The sequence below is a fragment of the Ptychodera flava genome, chromosome 7 (genome assembly GCF_041260155.1).
Source record: "Ptychodera flava strain L36383 chromosome 7, AS_Pfla_20210202, whole genome shotgun sequence".
NCBI classification, from domain to species: Eukaryota; Metazoa; Hemichordata; class Enteropneusta; family Ptychoderidae; genus Ptychodera; species Ptychodera flava.
Window position 1 is genome coordinate 23,484,059 of NC_091934.1, and position 11,114 is coordinate 23,495,172.

The 11,114-nt window shown below is 35.8% G+C and overlaps 1 protein-coding gene across 1 annotated transcript in view; it reads left to right on the plus strand.

Annotated features, from left to right (window-relative positions):
• The window catches only part of LOC139136385 (H(+)/Cl(-) exchange transporter 6-like), a 37,438-nt gene extending 30,058 nt beyond the window's left edge, over positions 1 to 7,380 (plus strand). Inside the window, 3 exon segments of the mRNA XM_070704109.1 lie at positions 82 to 189; positions 924 to 1,049; positions 1,923 to 7,380. Of these exon segments, the coding sequence (XP_070560210.1) occupies positions 82 to 189; positions 924 to 1,049; positions 1,923 to 2,006 (318 nt within the window). The 3' untranslated portion in view covers positions 2,007 to 7,380.
• The last annotated feature ends 3,734 nt before the right edge of the window (positions 7,381 to 11,114 follow it).

Consider the following 11,114-nt stretch of genomic DNA (forward strand, 5'->3'; position numbering starts at 1 on the left):
GTATTGAGAAATAGGTGTAATAAACTCGGCTTGTTTTGATTTGATTTTTCTGACAAAGCCCTCAACTTGTTCTTTCTACAGAGTACCTATCAGCCTCATCTAAGTTATGAAGATTTAACAGAAGATTATCCTCGTTTCAAGGACATCTATGACTTGGATTTGACACAACTTAATCCACGGATGATCATGGTAAGAATCAAGTTGTGTGCAATAGAGTGACTGTACATTTAAATCTACAATTTACTCATTGTAAACTTATTTCTCGCTGTTGCAAAAGACTAGCAATTTGTGGCAATTGAAGGCAATTTGTGAACTCTTACGTGACCTTGCATCTTAAAAGGTAGAAATATCCCTATTTCTATGGAGGTCAATATATGTTGCCAAAAATTGCAATGTTTTGCTGGAAAATGAGTTCTTTATTTGAAAACGAAAGGCAGTGACAATTTTATACTGTACAGAACTTACACTGTAGTGAACAGGGAAGGGGGAGTTTAAGGTAGAATGCACCTCAGGGACAGATATCCAGACTCTCAAATTTTTCCAGGATTTTTCTGGGCTACTGCTTGTTTCGGGTCATTTGAAAGCTCTGGGAGTAAGAAAAGTTTTCACCGTCTTAGTTTTTTAAAAAGTTGAAAAAATTGTTTTTTCCTCATAGAGTTAACACAGAGATTGTGGCCATTTTGAATTTTAAATATTGGTAAATGTTAAGTAATTCTTTTCTCTTGTTCCAATTAAGTCTTTCACTTGTGAGTTGCATACTACCTTAATCAAAAGGACGAATTTGTACCAAAGATGTAAGTTCAAATAGGAGTCACACACAAAAGTGCAGATTGTGGTGTTTGCCTGAGAAAGACAAACAGATTTTTCAAATATCACACTCACACTCTGTAGTGTTCAGAATGTTTTCCATGATCGCTTTGCAGGATGTGACCTCGTACATGAATCCATGCCCATATATGGTGTCGCCTGACATGCCAGTGTCACAGGTGTACAATTTATTCAGGACGATGGGTCTTCGGCATCTGCTAGTCATCAATAGTGTCGGTGAGGTACGTGTTTTCATCCGATAGTTCAGCATGACTTTGTGTTATGGTAGTAAATGATTAAGCAATAAAGCACACCCAGCGACAGTATACCATGAGGTTTTGACCAGTTCAGGACATATATGCACGTGTGATAGCGAGTGTATACATGTATATGCATGTGTGCCAGTGTGCCAGCCGTGCACGTGTGCCATCTGTGGTATATCGCAAATGTACGAGGATTCTTTTCAAGTCTCGTTCAATCGGATTGCTGTATTTGGGCCATCAATATACTGGTATGATATAATATTTAATATGCAACAGAGTTTTTTTTGGGAAACTTAGAGCTTTTTTGCACTTGAGAGGGACAGCTGTAATTCATCACAGTGTGTTCAATCAAAGTGGTAAATTCATACAAAACCAAACCCAAACACAATGTACCTGTAGTTACATTTATGGGTCAATGACCAGTAATTGTATGTTGTGATGTTCATTTGTTTGCTATTTGATTCCCCATGGCAACCATTGATAATCACTGAGCAAGATATAAGATGAATTGTTTAGAAACATACATTTATACTATTTAGGCCATCATAGTTTCATACCCGAAGTTCTTTTGTTTTTTTAATCAAGAATTGAATGAACTTTTTTCATCATTTTCCACACACTCTTTGAAAATTGACTTAAAAATGCAATGTAGTGAGTTAAAAATTTACATTTGGAATACCTACTTATACATTTGCAGTATTCTTACCGCTATTTATGCCATCATATTTTTGTACCTGAAGTTCTTTTGTCTTTACCAAGAGCTGAATGATGACTGTAAGAGTAATGCAGTGTAGTTTGTCTTACCATGAATAAAAGTCTCTCATTTTCTCTTTTCTATGTTCTGTTTCACAGATCTTAGGTATGATCACCAGACACAACCTGACCGATCACTACCTCAAGGAGAGGTTAAGATTTCATCGCCATGCCAACAGCTGAGATGAAGTCTCGTGGAATTAAGCTGCCGTCGTCATGCCAACAGTTGAACTGACAACCATTGTTTTTCAGCCAGACTTCTTTACGAATTCCGTAAATGTGTCACAGAACTCTGGTACGAGTCTTCCTACGTGATGTGATGTCCAGTTTGTACAGAAAACATGGCAGGTATCTAAGATGTATGTAGTAGCTTAACCATCACTGAGCATTGCTTGAATTCAGTGTTAAGCCTGTCAAAGGACTTTACAATGTGTGTCAATGAGTAAAAGTGAGCTGAATGTGTTCCAGGTGATATTACATGGCACTAATGAACGCCCGTAACAAGTGAAATTGGGTAATTAAATAATTAAGTTATTCCTCTTGAAATCTCATCAAATAGATGTGTTCGTTGTGATTTGCCAGTTCCAGACAGTGTGTCATTTCAGCCAATGTGATGCACCAACGACTAAACAATGTTCCGTCTGACATAAGAAAATTTGGCAACACAGCTGTATTGGTACTGAGTGGACTCAGAGAAATTTCCAGACATTGCAAATTTAAAATAGACGTAAAGATTTTAAAAATATTAAATAGTTTGTGGTCACACTCACTACTATGTGATGTTGTTGAATAGCAGATTTAAGGGTAGCATGAAATGAGCTGTACATTTCAGTCTGTTCGTCAGAGTAAGTTATCGTAAGTTTGTTACATGTGATGTTATTGTAACGTGTGATGTGATGTGATGTGATGTGATGTAGTGCCATGTAAAGAGTACTAAGATTATATGACCATCATGCCTGTAAAATTGCATGAAAATGTCTGCCTGAATCTTTCAGTGATACACGGTGTTTATCTGTGTATATTTTGTAAGCTATGTTGATTTTTAAATAATCCGTCACCACAGTCACTGTGCATGATACTGTACATGAAATATTCTAAAATTTCAGGAAAATTACTGATGAAGTATATAGCGTTTTGTTTTGATTATTTTAATCATTTTATGCAATTTGGCAGCTGATATTTTTTTTGGCCAGTTTCTTAATAGTGGTTTGGTCATATGTGTATTTAAAATCTTGCACTGCTCAGTATGTCCACGGGGCAAAGTGATAATTTTGCCATTATGGTGGCAGCGCAAATCTCTTGGTGTACCGGTATGTGTCATTTGTCCAATTGTGGTACCGTGGCTACAAGGATACATAACAGTAGTAGCAGTCGTGTAGTGGTAGAAGTTACTTCAGGTATCAATCAGCAGTCTTGCCTTGCTGGTGTTCTCTAAGGGACAGTAAAACCTATCTGAACAGAATCCCTAGAAAAATGTTTGGTTTGAAAAGCGTTAAGTTAGTAGAGGTTCTTTCAACATTGATCCCAATCTGAAGAGACTGATAAAAATAGTTTAAACATGGTTCACTTTAGACAGGTGTCACTGTAACTTGAAAGTACATAATATATTCTCACTGCCAATTTTATAAGTCCTATCAATTTTTCAACGATATCCAGGTTATGTTCCCTTAGAGTAGATTCAGATCCACACAAATAACTTGATATCTTACTTTGTATTTTGTCTCATTCCTTGGTTATCTGGTAACTTGATGTCAAAAACGAAAGTGAACCAAAGATCAGATTTTCCATTTAGTCAGGTCCCACTCCCCAGTACATATCTGTTTCAGAGAAGGTGTATCAGCCAATCAGGGAATAATATACATAGCATTTCATCTTTACACAAACGATCTTTTAACCAGTCTATTTTCAAAGTATCTTCTGCCATTGAATTCACTTCAACTTATATGCTGTATCAACAGTTGCATTTTCTGAGTCAGTATACTTATAAAATTATTTTTCTTAAATTATTTTTCATAAAAAAAATATATGAAACAAGTGTATAAGTTACTGTTATTTGCATTGTGAAGGAACCTGATGAAATCTATAAATTAAGAGAAACTATCTCATGGACTGCCTTTCTCCACAGAATGGTCATATCATTATGCCTTTCTAAACACAAAATGACAAAAAGAGCCTCAAGATTTTCTCTTGCCGTGATCTTTGTGATAGAAATCTTTCAGCAATATTTCTGTCATATTCAAAGATACTTTTCATTGGCTGACTTTTAGTTCAGTGAAGACATTAGGCGTAGCAGAGTTAACATGTTTAAGCAGTCTTTACGATGCCTTTAGATTAAAGGGATACAGTTGGCGGAACTGCACCCAGAGGTCATATAGGATCCATAGACCAATATAAACACTGTATTCAAGATGCGATGGTGATTGATGAAAGTTAAAACATGTCTGTCATAATCTACATCGTATAATTTAAATATTGCACAACTTCTTGGATACATACCAGAAACATTATTCTTCTTCTTCAATGGCGCGGTCCCATTCAAGTTGCTCTTGCTCTCGTACGAGTTCTTCGCAGTCGCGAAGATTTTCTGCAGCCTAGATATCGTGCATGAAATATTTTGTTTGTGAACAAGAAACTCACACAGGCGCAGTTCTGACACTGTTTCCCTTTAACATTATGGTCTTTTTATGTTACTGTATGTTACACCTTAGATTATTATAATACTTCAAAACTACCCTAGACAATATTCAGAGACATGTCACAATCATATTCAGTGAATACAAGTCATCATGTTGATGTGTCTTGTATTTATTGGCAAGGTTTTGCCACAAACGTTTTGTTCCTCATGAGATTTTGTGGTCACTGCCACTAATACAGTTTCCACTTTGTGAAGTGCAGTCTGTAGTCTGGTCACAGTATTCTCTGCATGCCAGTCTGCTTTACCGCTGCCTACACGTTCAAGATAAATCTGGCCTTTCTAGCTGTGGCAAGTCACTTCAACCCGTGCAGCACTCAGAGTTGGTTTGACCCCATTGTCGGCAAGTGTATGGTTGAACATATTTGGACGAAGCCAGGAGGAAATAAAATAGAAGAAAAAAATAAGCAAGCAAGGAGGATTTGACATGTTATTATTATGCAAAAGACAAAAATCATATCATGATGTATACTCACAAATACATCGATAAATTTGTCAGAATATTCTCAATTTGCATTGATGTGTAAACATAATTTTGTGACATATTTTTCCTAGAAAGATTCCTTCAAAAATTTCATTGCCAAATATCCATTATTTTAATGATTTTAGACTTTGTCTTGGGTTGTGCGTGTTATGTATCTGTCATATTACTCATGTGGGTTTATCAATGAAAGTGCAATGTAAAAGTATTTGTCTCGATGTCCCTCCTTAAATAGCCTGTCCACCCCTGTTCTGTTTGGTATGCACCATCTCTCCTCAGACCAATCAAAAGGTGATGCAGACCTGAATGAATACTAAGGCTCAAGGAACTGTGTAATGTCAATTTTTTATTGTGTATTTCAAAACATAAAATACTCTAAATACGATGAAAATTTTATGCTGTGTACAAGTTTTGGTAATTTGATTTTAAAAAAAGACAAAATTTTAAATTGGTTTTATATCAAACTTTAAATTAGTTTTATATCGAATGGACAATATGTGTAACTTTTTTGGTAATTTCACAAATCTATCTCATTCAGTTTTCTGTAATTTTAGATTGCTCCGATTTTAAAAGCATCAATTGTACCTTTTTCTACCAGGGATGTCTAGATTTACTCCAAAGATATAATGACTTTGTGATGATTTAACTGTCTTTTAGTTAGTGAAGGAAGTAATGGCCGAGAATGAAAGGGACAGTAGCTGTAACTTTGATGATTTTTTTTTCACAATTTGTGTTTTTAAACCCTTTGCGTGCTGTAATTTTTCCCACAAAAGTCTTACTGCGACATTTTACCAGTTTTCAAGAACTTTTCTGTAATTTTTTTCATAATTTTGGACCAAATGGACATCAAATTTCATTGGCTACAGTGTATCATTCAAATTTTGGCAAAATTCTGAAAAAAAAATTTGACTGGGGTGTATTTTATAAAGGTGATAAAAATTGACTTTGGCACTCAAAGGGTTAATGACAACCATGTTTTCTCACTCTAGTCCCTCAAACATGTTGAGATACACAGTATTCAGCTTGTCAACTCAGCCTGTACATGTGTAGACTTCATTGTTATTGTTGACAAGTGAATTCTGGTCTGGTCTAGAATTCAAATGTAAACAATAACAGTGCATTCTACTCAAACAAATGCTGGGTTGACAAGCTGAATTGTAGATGTTTCCAACATGCCTTAGGGAGTAAAACAAAAACATGCAGTTGACATACAAATACAAAATAGTGAAAAAAAATCATCAAAAATTACAGCTACTGTTCCTTTATATAGTTTTATCATTAGTCAAAGGAGGCAACCAAACGGAAAATTATCTCCTTTCCAATTTTAGTACCATAGTAGTAACATCTTTTCCCATGCATGTCCATGTTAATACTGATTTGTATATACAGATGGTATTATACTGTGTTCACTTCCAGTAGAAGTGAAATAGACTAGAATCCAATGTACATGGCTAGGCCATGGATACATAATTGAATGTACTACCACTTCAGTGTACAAGTTCATGGTTAGTGTCACGGTAACATGGAGAATGTGCTAGCATTGGTGTGTACCAGTAATTTGCATGTTCACTGCTGTGTACACAGTCCCTTGAAAGTGACAGAGGGACTGTGATGTGTATAAAATGACTTTCAAATTACTGATTCAATCGAAAATTTTGAAAATATACAGAAAAGAAAGCTTGTTTGCCTTTTTTGAAAAACCATGTGTCAGTATTATTCAAAATGTAACTCTCATATTGATGAAATGTCAAGTCGACATTCTTTAGTTTTTAGAAGCTAAAAATTTGACTATATCTGTTTATAATAGCCAAACTTCATTTGCCCCTTTGTCATCTGTGTACCATTCTTCAGGAATAATTATGATTATATCTGTGTGAAATAATACACATATACATGTACACTGACAAAAAATTCAAATTTTTAGGGAGCCGAAGTGAAAAAGTACGAAATAATGAAACCTTTGACCCCCATGTCTTCTTATCTCGATTTGACAGACTACTGAGGCTGTGATATAGACATCTATCAAGTATTCCTACAAGCTTTATCATACATAGACTGAAAGATCCGTCACTTGAAGACGCTCTCTACGCTCCCCTCCTCTTAGAGATAGCGCCCTCAAGCGACAGATCTTTCAGTCTATATCATACATAGCCCCCAAATTTATTTAACCTCTTCTTCACACATACAGTTGTGCATCTTACATTCTATTCTTATTTATGAAATTTTTGTGTCTTTTCAGATTTGTTGTTTATTTACATGAATCTCATCAAACGCTTTAACTTTTATATTGCGATAAAAAGTGACTACACTATATGTATAGTATAAATTTTTTTAATAGCCGAATACTCCTTTCGCTGGAAAAATAAATGTGCATGTCTAAATGTAGAATATGCGTATTGTCTGATTTGTTTCCACTCCAATATCCAATGTTAATATTCTGATTCCTGATTGAAGGTGCAGCATATCAAATATCTTTCATCTGTTATTTTTAGCTCATATTTGGTATGTATATAAACACCAAAAAGAGCTTATATGGTGAGTTGGTGGCGTCTGTATGTCTGTACGTATGTATGTTTTTTCATTTGGATAAATCTCCGCCTACTACTGTTCTTTCACAGTAGCGTGGCAAATAGTTTAAGTATTGTATGCTTTGCATGATCAAGCCAGTTGATGTTACATACCATGGTAGCTGATATAAGTGTAGCCTTGTTGGGCTTGATCATGCAGCTTGGGCCTCTGTCTTGCCGCTTGCCCTACCAAGATAGTCATTGTGCAAGCCGCACGACTGAGGCCAAAGCCGCACGACCCGGCCCACCAAGCCTAAAATTATTGCAGATAATACTATGTAGATGTAGAAAAAAATTTTCACTTGACAAATAAAAAAATGTAGGCCGTTTATAAGTAGTGTGTGAGCACATTAAGTTTGTGCAAAATTTCCCTGTATTTGCTAAAACATAATTTTCATAGCTTGCAAAGTTTAGCTGAGAGCCTGTTGTTTTAAATTCTTGCAAGCTATTTTCTACAGCCTGCGTATGTGCTATATTAAGACAGATTGCATTGGATGCAGTCTGGTCACAGGGAGCTCTTCCTCCTTGTTTATGTGTGTCTGTGTTTTTTTGTGTGTGTTTGTGTTTATTTGTTGCAATAATACAGTTTTTGTCGATGATATTTTGGCCTTGCATTACCTTCGTGGTTAGGGTTGGGGTTAGGCTTAAGTTAGGGTTAGGAAGGGAGTGATTTCAGTCTAACCCTAACCCTAACCATCGGAAATACATATAAACAAACAAATAAATAAATAAATTGCTCTTCATTGACACATATAAACAAACAGCTTTTCGCTGTTATGTTATTAAAATTACAAATAAACACAACCACACAAACAAACAGACACATAAACAAGGAGGAGAGCTCCCTGTGGTCTGGCACGCGCGCACACACACTCACACACACACATGCTTTTGGGAATGACAAAGACTGTTTCTCTGAAATGCGATTAAGTATAGCATCCGACAGACTGTCACCCTCTTCAATGCTCGTGAGACATAATATGATAAGACCACTCACTAGAGCGACACATGAATTTTCCGGTTACCTCCGTCTTCTATGCGATAACCCCTCCAGGGAACCTCCCCCGAGACTAGTATGCGATACTACGGTTTATAAGTATTTTCCTGCAAACTCTTGGAGATGTAGTTTCATTGATAATCTTGCGAAGTAAGAAAGCAATAATACAGTTTATGTCGATAATATTTTGGCCTTGCATTACCTTCGCTGTATACGTGCGCCCCTAACGACAAAAATCTGAATAGTTATATCAGAGTCCTGTTCCATCTGGAAGGTTTGACCACAGTCTTTCAGGGTTAATCAAAAACGTATTAACAGAAAGGCAGTCATAACTTTAATAAAAGGGAAGTTACATTTGAACAATCAATTTGACTTTCAAAAGGATTTAAATGTTTTATTTTCAAGATAATATGAATACAGGATTATTTTGTGTCGTATTGATAAAATATTGGTACAAACGTTATACGCCTTTCCTTTCCGGCAAATATGTGTCGGACTTTGAGGGCGCAAAGAGCCATTTTCCATTCATCGGCACAAGGGGCCGTGCATAATACGCGCACGGCAAACACAACTTCGGCACTTAGGGTCGAGGGGGTTTGGCTGTATTTCGATTACCGTGCACAAAAATGGCAGTACATTTTTAGCTCCCATAGCCATATGTATATATGGCAATGGAAGCTATTCTTATAGGCTAGGAAAATGTCTGTATGTATGTATGTCTGTATGTCTGTATGTCTGTATGTCTGTATGTCTGTCCGTCAACATCAAAAACTCCAAAACCGCTGCACATTTCATCTTGATATTTGGTGTGTATGGATGATGGGCTGTAGATGAGATTTTGTTCAAATGAAGTTGTCATTGCCAAAAATATGCAAATTAGTGCCAAAAAAGGCGGTTTTTGGTAAAAAATCTCCTTCTTCATAACCGCTGGTCAGACAGCTTTGATATTTGGTATACAGGTCCCTAGGGATAAGCCAACTTGGATTTGTTCAAATTGTGATGAAATATGCAAATCTGTATTTTTAAGGAATTTTTTTGTCATTTTTGGTCAAAAATTTATTTCATCAAAACCGCTTGTCTGACAGCTTTGATATTTGGTATACAGGTCCCTAGGGATAGCCCAACTTTGATTTGTTCAAATTATGATGAAATAAGCAAATCTGTATTTTTAAGGAATTTTTTTGTCATTTTTGGTCAAAAATTTATTTCATCAAAACCGCTCGTCTGACAGCTTTGATATTTGGTATACAGGTTCCTACAGATAAACTAAATATGATATACAGAATATATGATGAAATCTGCAATTTTGTATTTTTGGTGCAATTTTTGCCATTTTTGGTCAAAAAATGTGTTTCTCAAAAACTACTTGTCTGATGCCTTTGATATTTGGTATACAGGTTCCTGGGGGTTCTCTTAGTGTGATATAGTGAAATTTTATGAAATCTTCAATTTTTGTATTTTTGGGTCAGTTTTTGCCATTTTTGGTCAAAATATTTGTTTCTCAAAAGTTACTCATGTGATAGCTTTGATATTTGGTATACATTTTTATACATAATTATGATGAAATCATCAATTTTGTATTTTTGCAGCTAATTTTGCCATTTTAGGTCAGGCCATCCTGAAATGAGCTATCAAAGATCTCAACCTTCTTCATCAATACATATGTCACAAAACGTTGCTCTCTTCATAACACAGCAGAGCTCTGTTGACCATTGGGTCATTTGTTAGCTCCCATAGCCATATGTATATATGTTTACAAGTTTATATTTTATTGAAAATCTCAATAGCCACTGAGCAGATTAGATGAAAAATTAGCATGTAAGTACTTTGGGCTGACCTGAAATGATTGTGCACATCTTGGGTCAGTATCTTGGACTTGCTATTTTTCATGAATTTTTTTGTAATTTTTTCCCATTTTTGGTCAAAAAATCTCTTCTCTGAAACCACAAGTCTGATTGATATGAAACTTGGTATGGAAGTGCATAGGAGTGACCTTTCTCAAATCTGGGCAAATCATGGTGAAATTTGCATATTTGCATTTTTTGGCTATTTTTTTCATTTTTGATCAACAATTTTTTTTAACTCTGAAACCACACGTCCGATTGAGTTGAAACTTAGTGTAGAGGTTTTTACGGGTGACGTCAGTAAGATTTGATCAAATTCTGGTGAAATTCGTATAATTTTATTTTATTGGGGGAATTGTTTCTATTTGTGATAAAAAAATCTTTTAGCTCGATTTTAGCTTGTTTTGATAACTATATGGGAGCGACCAGTGACATTGGCAGTATTTTTTATAGCGCAACATCTCGCTACACGTTTTTATGTATCGCAAAATATTGCGCTACATTGTTCGGCGTGTGCCAGGCCAGTGCGGCACCGGTGTTATTTCTTTTGGTTGCGTCATTGTCGAGTTTGTGCTAAACAAAGATTGATTTTAGAGGGGGCGTGTATGGTTTGAGGGGGAGGGGGTAACGTATGCGTGATTTCATAGCAACGTAATTAATACCGATTGTAGGCCAGCTGGATTGTAGGAATGCTGATACAGAATGAGTCT